Source organism: Heloderma suspectum, chromosome 5 (genome assembly GCF_057233095.1).
Source record: "Heloderma suspectum isolate Gila_16-S chromosome 5, 16-S_ref, whole genome shotgun sequence".
Lineage (NCBI taxonomy): Eukaryota > Metazoa > Chordata > Lepidosauria > Squamata > Helodermatidae > Heloderma > Heloderma suspectum.
In genome coordinates this window covers 126,768,826-126,794,731 of record NC_139462.1, presented here as the reverse complement: position 1 = coordinate 126,794,731, position 25,906 = coordinate 126,768,826, and the positions used below count along the sequence as shown (strand labels likewise).

The following is a 25,906-nucleotide window of genomic DNA, read 5'->3' as shown; positions in this document are numbered from 1 at the left end:
GCCCTATTGTGAGGCAAAGTGATGGTCACCAAGACCAGCCCTACTAAACTAGGCAACCTTCTTGGCAGGCCAAAATTCCAGGGTTGCCTGCCTCAGCTATGGCAGTGTTGGGGGAGGGGGAGAGGCACTGTCTCCATTTTTTGAGAAAATGTGTAGCAGCAACTTAGGAGCTTGTCAGCTGGGGTCCCCCTCAGCATTCTAGGGGGCAAGATTCAGAGACTTCTGACCTCCATCAAATGCTCAGGGCACAGATACAGTTGTAAAGTGATGCAAGTGAAGACCGGAGAGGCAACAACAATGAAATGGAGAAAATATCCTGGGAAACTCTAGTGTTCTGCATATAAGACAAGACACAACAATGGGGATTAGCGAAAAGCCTTGGGCCAATCTGGGTGGCAGATTTTGGGATGCCATGCCAAAGAGACAAACTGTCAGTTATTTGACTGATTTATAACTATATAAAACATCACTGTGTGGAGGGGTACAATTTGCATTTTCTGCTCGAGATGACAAGATGACATGGGACAGTCCAAAGGGCCACTGCCTTGCGGCTAATGACTGGAACATCCCCTCCTTTGTACCTCCCAAGTGACCAGTGTGCCTGACCTCTCATAGGCTCCCTTTCTAAAAGTACAAGACATCATATGAAACATTTTCTAAAGATCTGAATTATAAAATGGTGTCCCTGTGGCAGAGTATAAGGGAGCGAATTCCACACCTCAAGAGTGTTTGCTAGTGTTTTTAGCATAGCACCTTCCACTTCCACCTCTGGACACTTACACAAATTGAGGTGGTCTACACACCTCTCCCCATACTGTTTAAAAGGGCTCAGGCTCACCATACTTGTTTTCATGCCTGGGCTCTGTGTCAAACACATTCAGTAGCAGTAAAGAAGCAAGTGTCCCTGAGAGTAGTTTGAGAGGGTTTGAGTAGCTCATTTCTCACCCCACGTATGGGTGATTAAAGGCCAAGTAGTTTTAACCTGTTAAGATGAGAGCTGTCAGGGCTCAAGCCCTAAGCCTTGCCTCTTAATTCTAAGTATGTGTGTCTTGGGAGAAAGTGGGAGGTCACCTGACCAACAGTAAGGGAAAGGCACCCTTCATATGTTCAATAGGCATTATGATTATTCTGCATATTCTGTGGCTGCCCCAGCACAGCAAAGAGAGCCCAGAGATGTGATGGGTCTCAAATTAAGCTCCAGGAGTTTCCAGATTTGGTTTGAAACTTACAAGAGTGTAAGCATTCCACAATGGTTGTGGCATCTATAAAGTAGCCTCCACACAAGGCGCACATCAAATGGGGGTTCAGCTCTGTGATTTTTATCCTGGTGGTCCTGTGCATTTTGGATCCTAAGGAGCTCAGCAGGTCCTCTCTGGAAAGAAAAATACAAACAGATCCAAAGTAAATAAAACAGTCCCCAGCATTCTGGAAAGATGATGGCAGGAGCCACACTTTTCAAGCCAGAGTCCCACAACAGCAACCATGCAACTTGCAAAGGAGATCTCCCATAGGTAAGAACAGGTATCATCTCTACTCTTTTAATATGTGTGTACGCACACATGTGCGCGTGCATGCGTGAGCATGCGTGTGCAGACACACACTAAGAGAAGCAGAATTATATAACCTATACAAGCTACACAAATGAAGTTTATTTCTTCATAACTATTTAGCTTGTCCTAGAGAAGAATAAAGAGGTATGCAGGTTACAGAAGCTCTGGCCACAGAAAATCATGCTCAACCCTTCACCAGGTGTTGCTCACACACTTTCAAACCCTTAAGGGTACGATACGATACTTTATTGCTTAAAGCCATAGGCCACCACAATGTACATTAAAAAGAGAGAGAGAGAGAAAGAAAGAAAAAAAAAAAAACCAGTACAGTCACATATTTGTATATACATAAATTCATACATCCAACAGAATCATCCCTAGTAGGCTGTTTGGGCTTTGGCACGTATTTTCCTTGCTGCAAAGGCAAATTTTGCTACCTGGGCAGAGGTAAACGCATCAGTGCCAGAAAGAAGGACACAAGGCCTCATCTGGAGTACTGTGTCCAGTTCTGGGCACCACACTTGAAGAAGAATGCAGACAAACTGGAGAGAGTTCGAAGGAGGGCAATGAAGATGATCAGGGGACTGGAAACAAAGCCCTGCGAGGAGAGACTGAAAGAACTGGGCATGTTTAGCCTTGAGAAGAGAAGACTGAGGGGAGATAGGAGAGCGCTCTTCAAGTACTTGAAAGGTTGTCACAGAGAAGAAGGCCAGGATCTCTTCTCGATCATCCCAGAGTACAGGACACGGAATAATGGGCTCAAGTGACAGGAAGCCAGATTCTGGCTGAACATCAGGAAAAACGTCCTGACTGTTAGAGCAACATGACAATGGAACCAATGACCGAGGGAGGTGGTGGGCTCTCCCACACTGGAGGCATTCAAGATGAGGCTGGACAGCCATCTGTCAGGGATGCTCTGACTTGGATTCCTGCATTGAGCAGGAGGTTGGACTCGATGGCCTTGTAGGCCCCTTCCAACCCTACTATTCAATGGTTCTATGATTCTATATCTGTTCTAAATGTGTTCTATTTAGGAGGCTCTGGGAAATAATGGCAAAAAATTTATGCCTAGGATGGCCACAGAGAGGGCATCTTAGTAAGTAATGAGAGACGTCCTCAACCTCCCCAGACCCACAGATACAGAGTCTCTGATGGACTAGGGTATTGTCAAATCTTCCCTCCAAGAAGGCAGAGGGCATGCATTGTAGACACAATGCTGTAAATGATTTCCGTAAGTGAGGCACAGTCAGAGTTGTAAAGTAACTCTCCAGACCAAATGATGTCTTATATAACGGGTACCAGCAAGAATAAGGCATTTGTGAGAGTGTAACCAAATCCATCCACTTAGAATAAAGATAAATTTAAAGATACATTTTTTCTTTAAGCCTCTGCTTTACTCTATCAGAAGGAATAGAAGGAAAGGACTCAATATCAATTCCATACTCTTGCAACATAAGTTTGGTCAGGTTTACCCAAGACTTTTGGGATGGGGTCCGAAGTTGCTCTTGAAAGCATTTTTTTGGAAGGCGGGAATCGCTCTTAAGGGTAAGGAGCTTCCTTCTCTCTTAAATTGTTGGGGTGTGGAATTCTGCCCCTATGCTTACGGTGTGCCACTACAGAATATACATAGATCTTTGTATATGCACACAGATGTGACCGTGGCCCTTCCACACTGGCCAGTGCCACCAGACACAAGATGGAAGGGGCACAGCCACTCCCATGAGGTAGATGGCATGCAGTCCCCAGACATCACTCCTTAGAGGGCATGCGGTCCCCCAAGGGCATGCAGAAGGTTTGTGTGTATTTCCTATGATGGTACCATACCAAGTCCAGGTTTTTTTTAAAAGATCCCATGTTCCTTTCCAAAAATGGAAACCGAAGGCAGCTAACAAAATCCAAAAAGGCAAAAATGTAAAAAGGCATAGTGTACATTCCTTACAGATTTTTGACCGTTGGAACATTATTCTGAAGCTCTGTATACACAACACACTGAAATATATCCTATTTTATTTATCTTAACTATATGTATATCCCACCTTTCCATAAAATAGGCCTCTTGCTTGGTAGGGAGTTCCAGAGACTGGGTGCAGGCACTGAGAAGGCCCTTTCTCAAGTTCCTGCCAAATGCACATCAGATGTTGGTGAGACAGAAGCCCTATGCAGGCATTCACCTGTTTGCATTTAGGGCTAAAGCGAGGAGGGGTGTGTGGGTGCACATATAAGCCCTGACTCCTGCATTCTCAGTACCCAATTAGACCCTTGCATGTTAAGCGCAAAGGTCTGATGAATACCTTTGCCAGTGTATTCAGGGTTTCTGATTGCACTCAGTACTCTAACTGGGTATGGTGTGGGATACTGGGGGCAGAGCTTACATGTGCATCGACTTCCCCCTCCACACTTTAGCCCTACACGCGAGCAGGTGAACACTTGCATGAGGTTATTGAGAAGGGCCTCTCCAGAAGTTCTCAACACGTGGTTTTGTTCATACAGGATATGGTGACCCTTCAGGTAAACTGGTCCAAAGTTGTTTAGGGTTTTAATCAGTCTTAACCAGCACTTTGAACAGTGCCTAGAAATAGACCAGCTGCCAGGATTGCTGTTACAACCCTAGGAATCACATGCTCTCAATAACTGGGCCCCGGTCAGCAACCTGAACCAGATGATGTTTCCAAACAGCCTTCAAAGGCAGTTCCTCAGAGAGCACGTTGTGGTAATCCAAATGAGATGTAACTAAGGCATGTGTCACCATGGCCAGGTCAGAAACCTCAAGCAACAGGTATAGTTGGGACACCAGAATGAGCTGAGCAAAAGCACTCCATCCTGACCTGCAGCAAGTAAAAAATGACTCCAGGTAAGTGGTGAATTACCACTTATGCGTAATTAAGTATGCACTGACCCCAAGATTCAGTTTGGACCCCAATTTGGCAATTCGGAAAACAGCCTGATTCAGCTTCGATTGCTTCAGAGGCCATCCTGCTTTGACTTGGGTCCGAATTTGAATATCGATTCAGAAATCCAAATATTTATGCCTCCCACTGACTATCATTGGAAATCAACAAATGGCTATAACTGTTTTTGTCAGAATTGGATGAAATTTGCAGGCATAGTAATCCCTTATGACAGGATTATGTCTGTCAAATTTCAGACGAATATGTGCAGGGGCTTTTGTGCTACATGCCCTTTAACACTGATTTTTTTTAAAAAGGGAACTGCCAATAACATTTTTATTTCTTAGCTGAATTTGATGAAATTTGCAGGGATAGTTGGCCCTTGTGATGGGATCAAGCCTGTGATGTTTGAAATGAATATATACAGGGAGCTTTATGCAAGAACAGCACCTACACCTTAGGAGTTTCTCTATACTTTTTGTGGGCAATTGTTATGAAAATGACATACAACATAGAGGTTGCCCTATTTAAGAATTTTGCAAAATTTCAGAATGACAGGTGTAAATGTTTCTGTGGAAGGGGTGTTCAAATTTGGGGAGGGGGTTAGTGAAGTTAGTAATTTACCTTCATCACCCTCCATGGATTTTGGGACAATTTGTAGGAAAATGGCATGTGTTACAGAGGTGTCCCTTAGCAAGAAACCTGCAAAATTTCAGAAGGATAGGTGCAGGGGCTAGAGAGTTATAAAGAATGAAAAACAGTCTAAGACTTTTTCTGTCTTTTGCTCAATTGGCTCCAAAGTCACAGAAAGAGCAACAGGACCAGGGCGGATGATGGAGTTGGAGCATACAGTGGCAGATGTAGAAGAACTTGCAAATCTAGCATTTTCCAAGCAAGCACCCAATGCTACACATTTCCAGGTACCACAGACTCCACCAAACCTCTTTTAATGGTCCTGTTCCTGGAAGAGAGAACCAGTGAAGAGCACTGAACACTGGAACAGTCCTGTGATACATTACTTCAGCATTCCTCCCACAAATTGAAAAGCCCCGATAAAACCATTCACTGTTATTAGAAGGTAGAGCTATTAGTCACAAAACTACACCCTCTGTCCTTCCCTCCCCTGGTGTTTTCCTATATGAAGAGCTTAGGGAGAAATGTATCAAATTTTGGAGACATACTCTGTGCACTTCCAAATTCTGAATCTTCAGGAGTGTTCAGCTTTGGTCTGCTTCAGAGGAGTCCCACTCGATTTGAACATCTCCCAAATCTGTACAAACCAGCCCAATATGATTAGGGATTTGGCCAAATCCAAAACACACCCCTACTAATTACAAGCCTGAGAAACACTTTTGGTGTTGAAACAGCAGGACTCAAGACATGCATGTTCTTTTCTTATTATATGGCCTCACTCCTTCCCAGTCACCAGTGAATAATCCACTGTCTCACCCTGCAATCCAGGAAGGAAATGGGGTGGAGGAAATCAGATAGCAGCATAACTGGATATTTGGATGCAATTCCTTTAAAGCACCATGGAGAAAAAACAGTAAATGACCAAAAGTTGCAGGGGAGGGGGGCACAACTGAGAAATCTGGAGTACTGTGTCCAGTTCTGGGCACCACACTTTAAGAAGGATGCAGACAAACTAGACAGGGTTCAGAGGAGGGCAACAAAGATGATCAGGGGACTGGAAACAAAGCTGTATGAGGAGAGACTGAAAGAACTGGGCAAGTTTAGCCCTGAGAAAAGAAGACCGAGGGGAGATAGGATAGCGCTCTTCAAGTACTTGAAAGGTTGTCACAGAGAGGAAGGCCAGGATCTCTTCATGATCATCCTGGAGTGCAGGACACGGAAGAATGGGCTCAAGTTACTGGAAGCCAGATTCCGGCTGAACATCAGGAAAAACGTCCTGACTGTTAGGGCAATGTGACAATGGAACCAATGACCTAGGGAGGTGGTGGGCTCTCCCACACTGGAGGCATTCAAGATGAGGCTGGACAGCCATCTGTCAGGGATGCTCTGACTTGGATTCCTGCACTGAGCAGGGGGTTGGACTCAATGGTCTTATAGGCCCCTTCCAACCCTACTATTCTATGAGTCTATGAAATATTAGGTGGACTAAAGATCTGCTGACCATAACTTTAAATGTTGCCTCCAGTATTGCTAGAACTGTGTACATATAGGGGAGAAGGGAAAAAAAACACCTAAGTTACTGGAGAGGAAACCTTAAGATTTATCAGTTCCAGAGATGTATTCTTTCCTGGTGGGAAAATACGTAGTCCAGTAATTCATCAGATATTTCTGATTCAACCAGTATGTACAGAGGGTTCAGCAATTAGAAGCCCTTCAGCATAATCTGATCCCTGAAAGGTATGCAGTAACCTGATTGACTGGAATCCTTTACTTAAATTCTAGGTGGAATTGCACCTAGATTTTCAGGATTACTGCTCTTCTGTCTCTTATGCCTTTTAGTGTTTTCTAGATGTCTCTAGGATTACTTGGAATTAACGAACTATACTAGAGTATTGTAGGTGGCAGTATACACAAGCTGACACAACATTCATTACAGCTACCAATAATCTTAATCTGATAAATCATTATCGTGTTTATTGGGTGTACTCTAGGACTTGGCCCTGAACCTGGATGCCCAGGTCATGGTGGTGGCCAGGCGTGCATGTGCACAGCTGAGGCTAGTGCACCAACTGAACCCATTCCTAGAGATGTCTGGTCTGGCCACAATCACAGATGTGATTGTTATATTCCATTTGAACTACTGTAACACACTCTACATGGGGCTGCCTTCAAGACCTGTTCATAAACTTCAGCTAGTCCAAAATGCTGCAGCCAGACTGATGACTAGGGCTGACTACAAGGAGCACATACTTCCCTTGTTACAATAGCGTGACTGTTTCCAGACAGAATTAGTGCCCTAGGTGACTTGAGATCAGGCAACCAGAAAGACCACCTTCTCCCATATGAGCCTGTCTGGCTCTTAAGATCTCCTGGAGGGGCCCTTCTTTCCAGAGCACTGCCTTCAGAGGTGTATTTGGTGGAAACCTCAGAGAGGGCCTTCCTGGTGGCCGCTCCCAGGCTGTGGCACTCCTTCCCAAGGGAGGCTAGGTTCACTCTTGCTCGGCTGTCCTTCTGCTGGCAGGCAAAGACTGATTTATTCAAGAAGGCCGTTGCCCTATCAGTGGGTCTGTTGGGTTGGGTGCTGTTTTTTATTTTATTTTAAATTTTATTTTCAAAATCTATAGTTATATTTTTATTGTATTTGAATGTATTGTTTTAATCAATTTTATTTGTGCCTGTAAGCCACCTTGAGTGACATTTTGGGGGCAAAAAGGCAGGGCACAAATCAAACAAACAAACAAACAAACAAACAAATATTGCATAAATTATAGTTGCTCTTTGGCCTGTTTGATGGATTGAGACAATGCCTGCCTTGCCCATTGCCATAATTAAAATCCATGTCTTGTGTATTCATGGCCTCCCATAGAAACCAGTGTTGTGGTGTTCTTTTTAAAATGAGCACTGCCTCCACTTCTGTTGCAAGTCGCAAGTCACAAGCAAACTATATTCATTCTGTTCCCCCTCCACAAAACAATCCAATCCTGGTTTTTCCTCCTCCAGCAACTATCCACAAAAACAGGTGTGTGTGTACGTGCATAATCCCCTTTCCCCTTTCTTGTTACAAGCAAGTTTCTTTGCCTTGCCCACCCCCACTTAATTTGTGCCTACACTTCACCAGAATTCAGGGTATGTTTTCAATAGCAAGCCAGAATACTTTAATATGGGAAGACAAGAGCCAGTGGGCATGTGCAGTGTGTCTTTCCCTCACCTGCAGGGAAAGTAACTCTTTCCTGCTTGCCCCACACACTTTGAATTGCCTCTGAGCAGGATTTTCAATAAAATCAGGATTTTAGGCAGGATTTTCAATAAAAGAGCTGAGAACTGTAAACAATTCTCCCCCCGCCCCCACACACAAAACTCCTCCTTTCCACATTCCCTTGTTCCAATGGCCAAAACTGATATTTTATCAGCAGACAAGCATAAGGCATTTTTCATTGTTTAAATATTCAGCTTTATGTTTTATTAATATGTTAGAGTGTATATGTATGTGTGTGGGGGGGGGGGGCTAACCCCCCTGCCTTCCTCTTCAGCTTTTGTTGCAGGTCCCAGCAGTGGGCAGAGAGCAGACTAAGGGATCAAACTTGCGTGCAACTTCTACATGATTTTAATTGGAGAAATCAGCAAATGCATTTAAAACAATGTGAGTGTTTGATTGCCGACTGTATGATTATTAACCTATGATTTGTTGTTGGGTTAACCCCTAAACATCCCATAGTGCCCAGCTTCAGACATCATCAGAGCAACCTACGTTCAGGGTGCTTGTAGGGTGTAAATGAAAGTGGAAGCAAAGAGTGTGCAGAGGCAGCTGCCTAGCTCACTCCCACTCTTGCCTGGCAAATCATGCGTTAATTAATTAACTAACCCATGATTTGTTTTTATGTGCGAACAGCCCCACTACCTACCGCAGCATCCTTTCTTCTTTAAAAAAAAAATCAGGAAAACCAAATATAGCCAGGAAGGTGGCCAGCCAGGGTACATGGGTACAGATGCTAATTTTATTAGTTTTACTTTAAAAATAAATGATCCCCAAATGGTGCTTATTCCCAAGTAAATGTGTTTAGCAGCAGGGTAGCAGAAGCAACCCCCTTTTTATTCCTATAGTCATGATGGTGCTATTATTGGAGGGAGCGATCCTATAGCCACTACTCAGTGGTTAGACAGCCATAGGATATCTTGTTTTCCAGGAACTGACCTTTCCCCCCCTTCTGCACTTGCAGGCAGCACGGAGAAGCCCCATGCTCTGCGCTCACAAGAGAAGCATGGAGCAGCTGAAATGGGGCATTCCGGGGCAGGGAAGGCCGAAAGTGGCTGTCTAGCCGAAAATGCAGGGCAGGAGGAGCGCGGAGGGAACGATCCCCTCCGTGCTTCTCCTGCCCTGCATTGGATAGGCAGTCGCCTCCAAGTTTGGAGGTGGCTGCCTATCTGCACAGGATTGTGCCCTAAGTGAGTTTAAAGTGTAAAACTGCACATGCTTGGAGCATTTCTTTTTTTTAACATTTCCTTTTTTTTGTTAAACAAATTTTTTGTTTTCTTTCTATTTGAGCATAGCAGGAATGTAGAAGCAGTTCTAAATAGAGATGTGAAGGCCTGGAAAAAACTGGGAAAATTCAGGAAAAAAAGAAGTGTTCCCCCTGTTTTTTCCAAGGACTTTTTCCCGAAAAGTTGAACAGCTTTGGATTATGAAATATTTTCTTTTAGAATTTACGACAAAGTATTTATATATTGTTACTCAGCCTTTACTCCTCCCAAATGATTTCTAAAACCTATGTAATAAGAACACATTTATAGAAAGACTAGTGATGTAAAATGTCTGGAAATAATGAAGCCATGAGGAAAAATGTTCTTTCAATCCTCTCTGTAAGATTCCCAGTATAGTTATTTATTTAATTCCTTATTAAAATTATTGATCTGTAGTATATTTTACTGACAGACATTTATGCCGAGTTTCCCAACATGTGAGTAGAGTCACTATTACGCATTCTTGACAGTAAATGTGCAGTCTTGGCAGTTTGGGTTTTGTTCTATAAAGTCCTGTGTTTCTGATGCAGTAGCAGTCATTTAATGTAGCCATCTATCCAGACAATAATTATGAATTTACTGAGTTTACTTTTAAAAGTTTTAACACATAATGATAATTTTATGAGCAAACTAAGGCTTACATAAAATAACCTTAGGAACAGAAAGGCTGCTTTATGTTCCTAAAGCAGCCCTCCCCAACCTGGTGCCTCCGGATATTTTGGACTACAGTGCCCACATTCCTGACCATTGGCTATGCTGCCTGAGGCTAATAGGAGCTGAAATCCACAATATCTGGAGGGCACCAGGTTGGGGAGGGCTGTCTTAAAACAACAAAGTGACTTTAGACTTGTAAAGAGCACTAACAAAAATAAGTATTGCTTATTTTTCCAAAATCTTCATTTTTTTCACTGAAAAACCCAGTTTTTTCCCATGACCTCAAAATTTTACATGTCTAGTTCTAAAATATGGAATGGCAGGGTGGGGGTAAAGTAAGGTACATGGCGTTCCATCCAGGGTCTAAAATTGCCTAGTTGCACCACTGCTTGTGGGAGGCAGGCCTATCTGCTGAAATCTGACTTGAGGCACACTTTACACTTGTGGCTGAAAAAGTTTGCTTTAAAAGTGGGTAAGAGTCACCAGCCCCCAGAGGAGCCCACTGAAAGCCTTCTGCTGTTCCTGTAGATTTTCTGGAGATCATCTTGTCCCCCATGCTATTTAACATATACATGAAGCCGCTGGAAGAGGCTGTACAGCAGCGTGCTGATGACACCCAGTGCCATCTCCCCTTTTCCATCTAAATCCAAGGAAGCAGTTCTAGGTCTACATCAGTGTCTGATGTCAGCAACGGAGTGGATGAGGGTGAACAGAGTGAAACTTAATCCAGACCAGATGGAGGTGCTCCTGGTTAGTTGAAAAGCAGATTAAGGAACAGGGGTTCAATCTGGGCTGGATGGGGTCTCACTCCCCCGGAAGGCTCAAGCTCATTGCATGGGTGTCCTCCTGGATTCAGCCCCGAACGTGAATGCCCAGGTTTCAACCATTGCCAGGAGTGCATGTGCACTGCTGAGGCTGGTCGTCAACTGTGCCTGTTCCTAGAGATGTCTGATCTGGCCATGGTCATGCATGCCTTACTTATGTCCCATTTGGGCTACTGTAACACACTCTACCTGAGGTTGCCTTTGAACACTCTTTGGAAACTTCAGCTGGACCAGAAGGCTGACAGTCATTGTAACTTCTTGCAACTGCTTCATTGGCTACCAGGCTCTTTCCAGGGACAATTCAGAGTGTTTATGACCTGTAAAACCCGACAAGCCTTGGGACCAGGTTACCTGAAAGACCACATTCTCCCACACAAGCCGCTCCAGATTTTAAGATTTTCTGGGGAACATAAAAACATAAGGAGAGCCCTGCTGGATTAGGCCAATGGTCCATCTAGGGTTTATGTTCAAATGAATTTCGGGCCATGTTCCCCACATGCAAACATCCCTCCAAAAATAATTGTATGAAATACTACTACACTCTGTCATACTGTATTACTGCTAAAAATTACAACTTATGGATAAGTACAAAACCTTGCATGTTGACAATACACTTTATCGGCCAGCCGGCCACATGCTACGTAACCTCAGTGTAACAGGGTAGTCTGAGCAGTGTGTATGGCTAAGGGAATCACAACCCACTTCATACTTGCTAGTCCTCTCCAACAGGGTTTACTAGTCCTCCCAACAGCCTTTACTTCCTTCTCTTCTCATTGACTCACCCTTATTGTCTCTTTCCGTCCAAGTCCAAGGAAGGTGATCTAATTCTAAATCAGTGCCTGATGTCAGTAATGGACTGGATGAGGGTGAACAAAGTGAATCTTAATTCAGACCAGTCAGAGGTGCTCCTGGTTAGCTAAAAGGCCAGTCAGAGAATAGGGATTCAACTTGTGCTGGATGGGGTACCCCCCCACCAAAGACTCAGCTGGAGTGTACTCCTGCATTCATCCGTTAACCTGAATGCCCAGGTTTTGGCAGTGGACACTAGTGTTTTTGTGCACCTCAGGCTAATGTACCAACTGTACCCATTCCTAGAGAAGTCTGATCTGGCCATAGTGTCACATGCCTTAGTTACATTCTGTTAGGACTAGTGTTAACACCCTCTGTATGATGAGCTTCCGCCAGGCTTTAAAAACCTGGTTGTTCAGGCAGGCATTTGGGGTGGGTTAGGGTTTTTTTTAGAGCGGTGCTGTTTTGTTATGTTGTTTTGTTCAGCTGATTATGTAAATTCATTGTATTTTGTGTTATTAGTATTGTATGCCGCCTAGAGTGGCTGAGTAGCCGGCCAGATGGGCAGCTAATAAATCTAATAAACAAACAAATAAATAAGGGCTTCCTAGGGGTTAAGACCCTGAACTGCAGACTGGAAGGTCGGCCGGACAGCAGTTCGAGACCCGAGTGCCGCGTGACAGAGTGAGCTCCCGTCTTCAGTCCCAGCTCCTGCCAACCTAGCAGTTCGAAAGCAAGAAATTGCAAGTAGAAAAATAGGTACCGCCTCGGCAGGGAAGGTAACAGCGTTCCGTGCACCTCGGTGTTCAGTCATGCCGGCCACATGACCACGGAAGTGTCTTCGGACAGCACTGGCTCTTCGGCTTAGAAACGGGGATGAGCACCGCACCCTAGAGTCGGACACGACTGGTTGGGGACACCTTTACCTTTTTTTTTTTTTTTTTTAGGGCCCTGCCTCTGTGCTGCTGCAAACTCTCCCACTGCCTGAGGCAGGAAAGCACACACACACTGCTGCAGCAGTCCAATCTCCAGGGACACCCCCTCCCACAAGGCCTGGCTCTGAGGAAGGACCCCCTCAAAGCTAGGCATTTGGGCCTGGCTGGCTCTCTGACTGGTCATTTTTCCTTCAGAGAGCCCACTGCTAGCTCGCTCTGAGACAATCCACATAGCAAGCAAGAGGGTGGGTGGCAGCTCTGGAGAATGCCGCCAGCAAAAAGAGCGAGGCCAGTGGGGCTCTCTGAAGCACCTGCTGTAGTGCTGCCTCAAGGCAGCAGCAGATCCTCCTAGCGGTGGTGAGGCATGTAATTTATCGCTCTGCCGCCTGACCCTGTGTCTCTGGAAAGTGTTTGATTGGCCCCAATCTACAGCCTGCGGCCAGACTGTTGATTAGGGCTAGTTAAGGGAGTACATGGATCTCTTGTTATAACAGCTTTACTGGCTACTAGTCTGTTTCCAGGCACAATTCAAAGTGATGGTTATGACCTATAAAGCCCTATATATCTTGGGACCAGGCTATCTCAAACACCAAATTATATCATTACAAGTGTGCCCGGGTTTTAAGATCTTCCAAGGAGGCCCTTCTGTTGGCCCTACTGCCATCGGAGGCATGCTTGGTGGGGATGCAAGACAGGGCCTTCTTGGTGGCTGCTCCCAAGCTCTGGAACTCCCTGCTAAGGGAGGCTAGCTTGTTCCCTCTGTTGTCCTTCTGCTGGCAGGCAATGTCATTTTTTATTCAGGCAGGCCTTTGGCATGTAAGCTAGTCGGCTGTTGAAGGCAGTTTAACTGGTTGGATGCTGGTTATGTCTTCTATTGTTGTGTTTTTATGTATTGTAGTGTTTTTAATTGATTTGTTTGTTATGTATTTTATTGTTAGCCACCTTGCGTGCTATTCTTGGCAGAAAGGTGGGATATACATGTAATTAAATCCATCCATCCATCATGCAGGAGTGAGCATCCTTTTTTCTGTGAAGAGCCACATTCCCCACAGGTAATCTGTTGGAGGCTGCATGTCAAGTGGGCTGGACAAAAGTGGTTGGGTGACCCTTTCCTTGCTCTCCCTCTTCCTTCTGACCCAGTGGGCAGCCAAGGAAGGAACAGATTGCTTTGGCCACAGGTTTGAACTGATCGCATGCAGGGGGCTTCTGAAAGTGGGCTGAGGACCGCACGACATTAGGCCGAGTGCCACAGGATACCCTTCCCTGCTATAGTGATTCTGAAAAGAGAACCCGAATGCTTGCCCATGCAGAGAAATTGTAATTAGAAATACACACCAAGAGCTGTGTTTAAAAAAAGGTAAAGGTGTCCCCAACCAGTTGTGTCCGACTCTAGGGTGCAGTGCTCATCCCCGTTTCTAAGCCAAAGAGCCAGCGCTGTCCGAAGACGCTTCCGTGGTCATGTGGCCGGCATGACTGAACACCGAGGTGCACGGAATGCTGTTACCTTTCCCGCCGAGGCGGAACCTATTTATCTACTTGCAATTTCTTGCTTTCGAACTGCTAGGTTGGCAGAAGCTGGGACTGTGCCCTAAAATACGTACCACAATTCTGGACTGAGGAAAGCTGAATTCTGTGACTTTTAGATACTATGCAGACTTGCATATAGTTGCCTGTTCTGCATGATTTAATCTTCTTCTACTGGCCATGGGGAGGGGCAAACTGCCAGGCACAGTACTCCAGTCCAGCACTACTGAAAATGCTGCTCAACACACACTTCTGACATTTAACCAGACCTTGTTCACCCACTCTCAAGCCCACCTCTGCACCTAGACGGACAAAGAGTTGCACTCCAGCAGCCTCCGCAATGTTACAGGACAGAGCAGGTGCATCTCTGGGTTGGTTTGCATTCAATTCCCTCATCCACTTATGGATGGTGACCGAGTGCCACCCCTAAAAATAGGCAGCCTCAAGCCGCCGTTTGCTACACTTGTATGTTAGACACAGCATCTATCACACAGCCTTCAATTGCTCATGAGAGTCTCAGGATTCAGACCAATACACAGATTCCCCCACGCCAGCAGTTTCTATTATTTTTTCTACCTCAGTTTATTTATCTTATATCCCACCTTTATGCCAAAGAATGGAACAACTCTCCCCATATTTTTCCTTCCACATGCTTTAATGCATGGGGTGGTGGGGAGGGAGAGTCACAGCTTTGTTCATATTTAAAAAAAAGAAGATCCACAGTTCTCAAAGTAGTTATATCCAAATCCAAACAACACTCTCTGTATGGAAACAAATCGGTGCTTGCAGACTCACTGCACCGGAGGGACAAAGCCTGCTGGTTGGGGGGAAAACCCCATAAGGCACATGCAGCCCTAGATGAAAAGCCTGACGGTAGTGGGGTCTTTCCTTTCCCCCACCTGGTAATCTTCCAGTTGTATTATAGGCACCTTGATAACAGTCCCATGGGCGACCCCCCCCCCGAACCCCATGTGGCCCAGTTAGGCACTGTTTCTCCAGAGGTGCAGTGAACAGGAGTAACAGCTTCCCTGATTCAAGGGCACTGGCTTAAAGGCGGAAGGACAGGCAGGGAACATGGGGCTGGAAACACTTCTGAATATGATAATGTAAAGAGGAAAAGAGAAGTTATACCCCCACCAACATGACTGATAAAGAAATTTCGCAGGATGTTAGTTGTTTCCAAGGCAGGTGTGGGGAAGAGGTCTCCCTTTCCTCCCCACATTTGTTTCTTCTGGGAAATGCAGCCCCATCTGATGCATTCCAATGTAGGATGGGGTGTGTGTGGAATCCAGTAATTCCCCCCCCACACACACACACACTATATTACGCCTGGATATATACAATAGGAGACATTAGGAGCCACAACCCTGCCTGGCTCACTCACACAACTTTACAGTTTCCATAGTAACTCCTTTACTTGGCAAGAGGCCAGATTATTATTGAAACTAACCAAGGTAGAGGTGGGAAAGAGAGAAAAGGAGGGGGGAGATGAGGAAAGTGGGTGAAAAAACACCATACTTTGGCATTGGCAAATTAGTTTGAGATTTACATCATTCCTGGGGCTGGGTGATTCCTACACCACCACATATACACACAGACACAAAGCTAAACCCTAGGAAAAAGCGGTGTAGGAGTACCCCCATTATTGTCTTTTGTTAAACATGCATGGAGTTTGATTTATTATTTTTGTTGATAAAAAACAAAAATCTTGGGGCAGGAATGGTGATGGGGAATTAAGAGGGACCTCCCTCTATGCAGAGGTGGCAAATCTCAAAGATAAACTGGTTTGGAGGAAACCAGCCCTATTGGAGCTGAGGAAGAATTATTTTGGTTTTCTTGTTCTGACAGCAAATCTCTGGACCTGACGTTTGTCTCCCAGTTTATTTTATTTTTATTTATTTATCAAGGAAACAAGCTGCTTCTTCAGACAAGGCCAAGTTTTTGGTTTCTTTAAACTGGCAGTAACGAGCCAACATTGATACAAACATGCACCCACATGTTAATATGAGGACAGAGGTTGGAAATGGAGGGTGGATGGATGTTTTGATTCACATAGACATTGCTTTGTTTCATGATGGTACATGTCACATCTTGCATTAACATTTTTATTAATTTACCTCCTCCAACATCATTTCCCCCCAGAATTTTCTTGGTGCATATATAGGACCTCGTCTCCAGACGCCATTCCCTCTTTTTAGATGTCTTGCTTGCAATTCTTTCATTCCCATGCATTTGTCTTAGTGAAAGCAATATAACTGTCCCTTCTAGGGCTGGTTTCAGAGGGTGGTGAAGATGTGCAGTGGGATCAGCAAAAGGGCCCACTGCCCCAACATCACCACCATTTTCATTTCAGATGGACTACCTAGAAGAAGCAATGCCAGAGAACTCTCCATTTGCATCTCCCACCTCTTCCAGGTTAAGTGGATTTACCCAGGGTACCTTACCCAAGGGCCACAAAAATCCAGGAGCTGGCACTGGTCTTTCAGAAAGTCCTTTGGCTTTTAAAGAGGTTCTACAGCAGATGGATAGAGGGGTGACATTTTGATTAGACATGTCCAAGATTCTGCTCTTCCCACATACTCACCCCTTTTTTGGAATTTTTCCCTTTGGAAATAAGGGCCAGGTTAAGAAAGCTTGTAGGTCTTCAGAGTAAATTGAGGAGGGGGCAGGTATAAACTGAACCCCAACAACCATGTGAAATAGGGGTCCTGTTTTTTTAAAGCTTGTCAACTTTCTCAGGGCCTGCCCAAGATATTTTGCTGCCTGAGGCAGAGCAGCAAATGGTGCCCCACAGCAAGTGCCAACTTGTTTTGGCACCTGAAGCAGAAAATCCCACAAGTGTATCTCCCTCTCCTTGCCAGTAAAAATACAATAATAATACTTTAAATAAGACACCCAAGATCAGCTGCCTGAAGCAGCCATCTCACTCTGCTTAATGGCACAGCCAGCCTTGAGCAGGATGGACTCCATCAAAGAACAAAAAGGCAAAAAGATTACCAGCAGCAACAAAAGCATGGCTGAAACATGGTAAAGCAACTGAGACTAAATCTAGCACTTGAATTAGGAGGGAAAATATAGGGGGACCTCAATGAAATCTACAAGCCCCTTCCTCTGCCCCCTTCATTTTAGCCAAACCACGGTCCCCAGTAGCATTCTAAAGACAGTAGTTAAGGGGTCTGCCATGCAGGCATAGGTGTCCTGCTCTGCACTTCTGCCCTGTAATGTAAGCACTGGCCAATTCCCTTGCTTAAGTCTGGAAAAAAGGAGGGGTGATTTGTGTGAAAAGTTAGCAAAGAATGGTGTATGCACACTTCCCTCCACCATCACATCCATCAAGGTTTACAAGGAGTGCGTATTGTGGAAGGATGTATGTACACACGTTTTCATCCTTCCTCTCATTCTCTCCCCACTCCAAGGCCTAGCTTACTTTTTTTTCATTAAAAAAATATATAGGAACAAGACAATTACCAAAAAAGTCTCATTTTCAAGGGGAGAGGGCGAGACATGTAGTAAATAAAGTGTTTCTGGAGTTAATTCCATTTAGTTTCTTAAGGACTTATCATTCACAAACACACATCTCCCTTACATCCCCAACTTTAAAAAAAAGGTTATTTACCACACACCCTTTTCATTCTGCAATTTCTTTGACGGCAGAGACATAGTCACGCCTGAGCTCTTCCCCCTCTCACCATCTTGCAATTATCCCCACCTTTCCCTAATGTCCCTTAATAGGCAAACACCAGAGTGAAGCGAACGGCTGGGCTCCTCTCCCCTTCCCCCCTCTATAGCATCAACAAAACAGCTCTCCCTATTGCACTCTCAGGTGACGTTACACTTCCTGATTGGTGTAAGAAGGTGAACCAGTTTCTATAGTTACATGCCTGATCCAGATGGCCCGATGCCAAAACCAGAAGAGAAACCAGTGGACTGAACGATTACATTTCATCTTTGTGATCCTGAAACTCAGCCTCCTTCTGGTACCTTCAACACCTCCCTACTCCCCAGATTATGGGGGAATCCCCATTGCCCCAATGTTTATTTCTAGATGTCTCCTCTTGCAATCTATTTCCTTTGTCAGGGCAAGAGTTTCACTGTCTTCAGCTGCAAATGTTGTCAAATGTAGCAGACATAGAAATGGGTGGGGGAGGGGGTGTTGCCAAGGGTTTAATGTAAGTAAGGGCTCATTAGTTCTTGGAATATTTAATGCATCAGGTCTAAGACACATAATGTGTGATTAAAACTTGTACACTTTAAATGAAAAAGTGTATCTGAACATGTGCAGAATGCCCCTCTCCCACTACTGAATAAACTCAACTAGCCCTGCGCATCTGGGATGAGGAACACATAGGTATATGTATGAGCTAATCCTTCGTCCTGAGAGTTATTACTACCACCAGGGTTTATATTCTATATATCATAGGGGGGTGGGAAGGGTCATGCAGGCTGCCAGCTATGTCATGGGAGAGAGGGCTTGAATTTGCAGGGTACTTTTTCTCAGCCCTCACATATCTGTAATTAGGGGCAGGATTTCCAGCTCAGAGTATATGGCTAGAGCACTGATATTCCCCCACCTTTCCCTTTTTACAAAACAGAACTTGAGCACTGGAAACAAGCCAACTCAACCAACTTGCCTGTGCAAGCTGGTGTCAATAAAATCCTGATGCTGAACTCAGGATCTCATTCATGACACATGAAAGGTGCCTATTAGTTTCTCCCTCTAGAAGTCATCGAACAATGTAACATTAACTGCTCTTAGTATTTCCCTGCGCATATGCGCACACACAAAATAATGTCTACCAGTCTTTCCCAAAACTATTCCATCCCCAAGCATCTTTTCACCCTAATAAAAACTACATCCATTTGTGCCCACTGAAAAAATTAAATAAAAACAAAACTCTCTTCAAATACATTTTCCCTCTGATTTGAAGTCCAATCACCTATTTCATTATGCACATGCACTATATGTTGAAGTGGAATCTTACATTAATTTGAGCTGAGCTCACACCTAGAATTTGTTCTCAGTCCCAAGGCTCAGCTCTAAAATATTTCAAAAGAATTTAAAATTAAAAAGACAAGAGAACCTCCAAATATAGGCAGAATTAATTCTCTACACCAATGAGGCACAAGCCATCCCCACAAGTCTGGGATTTCTGGAGACACAACATCCTTGTCAGAGAGTATCAAATTTCCACAAAGGCTTGAACTTCAGCACTTCTCTCTTTATCAGGGCAGCAAATTTTAACTGTACAATAATAAACTGAAGTTTTAATTATAGGGTTTTTTAAAAAAACTGATTAATCAGCAAGACCAAAAGACAAACCATTGAACAAGTACCTTGGCTTCTTTCATCCTATGTCACATTTGATGAAAATACACTTTAAAGTGGTCAGTCTGAATACAAAGTTAGCAAATATTTTGCAGTGCAGGGAAAAACTATTGTAGCTTTCCCTCTGCCAGTAAGAACCACAGGCAACTGAAGCTGATAGTTCTCATCTTGAATTAAGATTAACTTTAAATCTGGAGCTTCCACAATATTGATTGGTCTTTTTTTTTTTTTTTTTTAAGCCATTTTTGGCTCTGTGCTCTAATTGGAGATATTCTATTTCCCAAAATTCTATTTTCCAACAAAGAAAAAATTAAAGATGGGCTTTTCCTCTAGCAATGAGTGGTAGCTTTTATTTATAACAGTATAAGTCATCTCACCTTTTCAGGAAAGCACCAAATTTACATCAGTGGTGGACTAATACGTGTTGATTATTTTCAGATATGGAGATGTGTGATATTGCATACGTATGCACATGTGCAGCAGATTGTGCATGGTATAAAACACAGTGAATCATATGGCAATTGTGCACTTTTTCATAAAGGCACCAAACTTACACCACTGGTCGAGTAATAAATGGTGAGAATTTTCAGAGATTGGGGCATGTGTTATTTCACATGAATGCACATGCACACCCAATTGAGCGTGGTACAACACATAGTGAGTCATAACAATTGGGAGGTGAGGTGCAGGGAATGCTGATCCCATTTGCAGATGACACAAAATTGGGTGGGATAGCTGATACTTTGGAAGACAGAAACAAAAGTCAAAGTGATCTTGATAGCCTGGAGCGCTGGGCAGAAAACAAGACATTTAATAGGGATAAATGCCAAGTTCTGCACCTAGCAAAAAGAAACCAAATGCACAGTTACAAGATGGGGGATACGTGGCTCAGCAACACTACAGGCCAAAAGGATCTTGGAATTGTGGTAGATCACAAGCTAAATATGAGCCAACAATGTGATGTGGCTGCAAAAAAGGCCAATGCTCTTTTGGGCTGTATTAATAGAAGCATAGCTTCCAAATCCCGGGAAGTACTAGTTCCCCTCTACTCAGCACTGGTTAGGCCTCATCTGGAGTACTGTGTCCAGTTCTGGGCACCGTGCTTTATGAATGATGCAGACAAGCTGGAGAGGGTTCAGAGGAGGGCAACAAAGATGATCAGGGGACTGGAAACAAAGCCATATGAAGAGAGACTGAAAGAACTGGGCATGTTTAGCCTTGAGAAGAGAAGACTGGGGGGAGATATGATAGCGCTCACCAAGTACTTGAAAGGATGTCACAGAGAGGAAGGCCAGCATCTCTTCTCGATCATCCCGGAGTGCAGGCCACGGAAGAATAGGCTCAAGTTACTGGAAGCCAGATTCCAGATGAACATCAGGAAAAATGTCCTGACTTTTAGAGCAACATGACAATGGAACCAATGACCTAGGGAGATGGTGGGCTCTCCCACGAGGCATTCAAGATGAAGCTGGACAGCCATCTGTCAGGGATGCTCTGACTTAGATTCCTGCATTGAGCAGGGGGTTGGATTCGATGGTCTTATAGGTCCCTTTCAACCCTACTATTCTATGATTCCAGGATTCTATGATTCTATGAACTGTATGCTTTTTCATAAAAGCATCACATTTACACCATTTGACATATATTAATATTGCTGAGCATGGTTTAACACACGATTTCTTGTGGCTGCACAAAAGCATGTCAGAGCTGCCACAAATGCAAAAAGACTAACGTTCCATGTTGATTTGTGTGCAGTTGCTCCAGCAGAAAATCAATGAATTCAAAGTCAATAATATCTTTTTAACAACATATGTCCAAATTTCTACTCGATTTCTATGAACCTGTGCAATATTACATGTGGTTAGCATAGACATAGTATTTCATAGTATTTGTGAATGTGCACATGTGTATTATGTCACATTTCTTAAAATTACAATTATTAAGATTGTTCAAAGCTATCCTGGCATTTTTTTATTATTATATGAACTGTAGTCATATCGTCTTATTTCATATATAAGTCACTACATTATGCTATCATTAAATAGAAACATTATTTAAATTGGTTGTGCATGCCACACATGTGCAATACCACATGTCCTGCTATTTAAAAATGATCAGTGCATATTAGTCCACAAATGATGTACATTTGGTGCTTTTCTTTTAAAAAAATATGTGCCTCTGGGTTTTATACCATGCTCAATAGGCTGTGCATGCACACACATCTGCAGAATCACATGCCTCTATAAATGAAAATTATCACCATGTATTAGTCCACAACTGTGGTAAATTTGGTACTTTTCTGAAAAAGTGCACAGTTGGTCAGCTCTGCAAGTTCCCTCAAGAAGGCACTTACCTTTGGTAATATGCTTATTGCTTAAAATTGGGCGCTGGAGGCACTGTGTTACAGGAGTTCCGATCTTACTTGCGGGGTCAATTTCAGAGATTAACATTGGGTGACATTACTTGGCCCCTTGGCAATTGAGCTATCAGGTTCCGCAGGGTACCATCCTGCCCCCGGTGTTGCTTAATATCTATATGAAGGTGCTGGGAGGGGTCATAGGGGATTTGGAGCCAAGTGCCATCAGTATGCTGATGACAAGCAGCTCCATCTTCCTGTGACATCTGAATCAGGTGAGGCTGTGCAAGTCCTGGATCAGGGCCTAGATGTAGAAATGGGCTGGATGAGGGCCAAAAACTGAAACTGAATCCTGCCAAGTTGGAAGCCCTGTGAGTGAGTGGTTCCTGGGTCCAGGAGACAGGTCCTTGGAAACCCAAGTGGCCATGGCGGCTCGGGGTGCCTTTTACCAGCTTCAGCTGGTTCGCCATCTATGGCCTCCCCTGGACAGGGATAGCTTGGCCAAAGTGATACAGGTGCTAGTAACCTCAAGACCGGATTACTGCAATGTGCTCTATGTGGGGCTGCCCTTGAGGCTGCTCCGGAAGCTGAAGCTAGTGCAGAACGCAGCAGCTCAGCTGTTATCAGGACCTGCCTCTTTTCAGCGTGCAACTCCTTTGCTGAGGGAACTGCACTGGCTGCCTATCTGCTACCGGGCCAGGTTTAAGGTTTTGGTACTAGTGTACAAAGCCCTGAACAACATGGGACCAGGATATCCGAGAAAGCACCTTCTCCCTTATCAACCTGCCTGGTCACTGAGGTCAGTGGTGGGCATGCTCCTGGTGGTTCCACATGGACCCACAGCCTAGCCGGAGTCCACATGGAGAAGAGCCTTCAGCGTGGTGGCCCCCTTTCCTGTGGAACTCCCTCCCTCTGGCAGTCAGAGGCACCAACGCTGGGTTGTTTTCGGCGCCTCCTGAAAACAGCTCTTTTGCAGGAAGCCTTCCTTGGTTGACCAGCCTCAGTTTTATTGGCACTCAGTTTTTTAAAGAATAATCTTAATATCATGTTTCCTTCTCCTCCTCTGTTCATTTTAGCTCTTGTTGCTCACCACTCTGGAATGTGTTTAGATGTGGAGTAGTATGCAAATGTTGTAAACAAACAAACAAAAAGAAAGACAGATTTGATTGCCTTTGGAACAAGCTGCCATCAGAGGTCCGCCATGCTCCATCATTGCAGCCTTTTCAGAAGGCCTTGAGAACATATTATTTTACCTTGGCCTTCTATTCTCGTGATATGACTGCTATTGTTGCTGGTACTGCTGTCAACATCGTTGCTGGTTTTATTGTTGGCTTTTATTGTTTTTACATTTTTATCACTTTTAATATTAACTGTTTTTATGTATTTTATTGTTGTAAGCCGCCTTGGGGCGGCTTCTGCCCTGAAAGGTGGCCAAGAAATATTTTAAATAAATAAAATTGCCTTTTTCCTCCAGATTTAATCCTATGAACCAGGGGTAGGCAACTTGCAGCTCACCAGATGTTTTGGCCTACAACTCCCATCAACCCTAGCCAGCATAGGCAAGCACAGATCAGGGGAGTTGTAGGCCAAAGATCTGTAGGGCCACCAGCTGCCCAGCACAGCTGTAAAGGAAATCAATTATTGCAGAAACGGATATCTAATTAGTAGATATGAGGGATTTTGGAGAGAATTCTTTCAACTTCACTCATCTTTTATTATTATACAGTGGCTTAAAACCAGAGATGCCTATCACTTAAACTCCATCACAGAAACAAATCCACTTTTTACTGATTTAATTTTGGTAGTGCTTTTCATTTGCGAAAGTGCTCTGTCACCCAATTATTCCCATTTTGCAGCTGAGGGCCTGAGTGAGGGGAGCCACCCAAAGCCACATCATGTCCTCAGCAGAAGTACTGTTTGAACCCACTGCTCCAGGCCCAAGTCCATCCAGCACTGAATCACACTGTGCCTTTACTAATTCTTTCCTGCTTGACATATTAGAAAAGATGTATCCATAGCACAGATATTGCAGAAATCTGTCCTTGCTATTTTTGCATAGCAGTTAGTCTTTAAAGACCCCCAGTTGGAAAACAGGTTGAACAGTTTTCACTTTCCAAATTATTATTATTATTATTATTATTATTATTATTATTATTCAGTGGCTTAAAATCAGACATTTCTGGGTCACTACAACTGTAACTGCTAACTTATTTGTAAAAACATAATGATGTGTAATATGTTCTTTCATCAACAATACCAATGCTGTCTTTCACTTAGAAGTTTCAGATATTATCAACATATGCCAACATTAGCAACTTTGCAAATAACTCATGAGTAGCAATGTGAGAATTTTTCCCACAAGTCTTTTATAAGCTATCTGGGTATATATTTTCTTTATTTAGGCTGCAATCCCATACATACATACCTGAGAGTAAGTCTCACTGAACTCAGTGGGACTTACTTCTGAGTAGACATGCACAGGATTGCACTGTTAATTTATTTATTACATTTATAACCCATCTTTCCTTCTAGTAGCTCAAGACAACATACATGGCTGCCTCCCCCCATTTTATCAACACAATAACTGTCTGAGGTAGTGGTTAGGCTGAGAGAGAGCAACAGGCCCAAGGACACCCAGTCAGCTTCATAGTTGAGCAGGGATTTGAACTTGGGTCTCACCAGTCTAGTCCAAGACTCTGACTACTACACCACATTGGCTCTCTTAAAGGTTTGCTAATATTCCAGTCTTCTTAAGAGTTCTGTGAAACTAGAAAGCTTGCATATTTCACCAACCTAACCTGCGCCAGTGAAATATTATAATTTAACCTGCTTCGTATCTCCTGAACTAGAGGGACCGGTTTAGGAAATTTTAACCTACAATATTTAGGAAAGAAAAGGAAGGGGAATATCCCTTTTGTAGCCTGCCTACCCAATGAAGGCTAAGTGGAAATGGTTGTATTAACTCAGCACAACCATGGAATCCACCTGCTCCTGCCCACCACACAAATCCAGCAGAGCATTTTGGTCCTCCACACTCCCCCTTCTTGCTCACAGACCATCTTCTTCTATGCGTTCAGGTGGCTACTTCCTTTCACTTACATCTCAGCTGGTGTTTCACTTCTGTCTAGGTCAAGAAAAGACAGACAAGCTTTTAGGGCTGCTCTCATTCCAAGCAATGTCAGGAGCAAAAAGCTGGGAGATCTCCTGGGTCCTCCCCAGTGCGCATCATTAGGGGAGCGTGGAAGTGGATTTATTTCCTCAGACACACCCATAAAGATTCGGACCTTATACTGATGGCCAGGCAGGCTGGGGGCGGCAGTCCAATGCATCTGGGGAGCATCAGGGTGGGGAAAGCGAGATCACCTCCCACCTTGTCAAGTCAGACTGGATTACTTGACCTAAAGAAACAGGGATGGATCCAGACTTCATCATAATTAATCCAGACTTCAATCCAGACTTCATCATAATAACTCACTGATATCAGTGGGACACGAGTTAGTCATGACTTTAATTAAGTATGACTAAGCCAGGATCCAGTGCAGAGAATGATGGGTGGATAGACAACTCCAGCTAATTGATTAGACAGACAACTACAGCATAGATGAGGGTAGGCAAACCCTTTGAGACAGCACAGCTGAAGAGACTGGGGCTTCCTCCCCCTCCCACGGGGCACACATTCTAAAATAAAGAGACCCCCCCCCCAACTCAGGCTTCCAGTTTTAGATGGTCCTCAGATATGCTTCAGCCAACACGACCTTCCAGCCTGGAGTTGGAGAGATCAAACCTCCCATTCCTGCTCCTCCAAACCCACCCCCGAAGTTTTACTCTCAGTGCAACAGATTCCCCTCCACTTGCCCAACTTGCTTAGAAACCAGGAAAAATATTTGCACAGATATGTAGCCAAAACCT

At 44.1% G+C, this 25,906-nt stretch overlaps 1 protein-coding gene across 5 annotated transcripts in view; it reads right to left on the bottom strand.

Annotated features, from left to right (window-relative positions):
• The window catches only part of PCGF2 (polycomb group ring finger 2), a 79,742-nt gene that overhangs the window by 37,644 nt on the left and 16,192 nt on the right, over positions 1-25,906 (bottom strand). For 4 of the 5 annotated variants that reach the window (XM_084857236.1, XM_084857237.1, XM_084857238.1 and 1 more), the window contains exon 2: positions 1,230-1,372. In XM_084857236.1, coding sequence (XP_084713362.1) covers positions 1,230-1,372 — 143 coding nt within the window. Of the gene's footprint in view, positions 1-1,229; positions 1,373-11,256; positions 11,343-25,906 lie in introns of those variants that run through there. The other variant, XM_084857240.1, reaches the window with a different exon arrangement.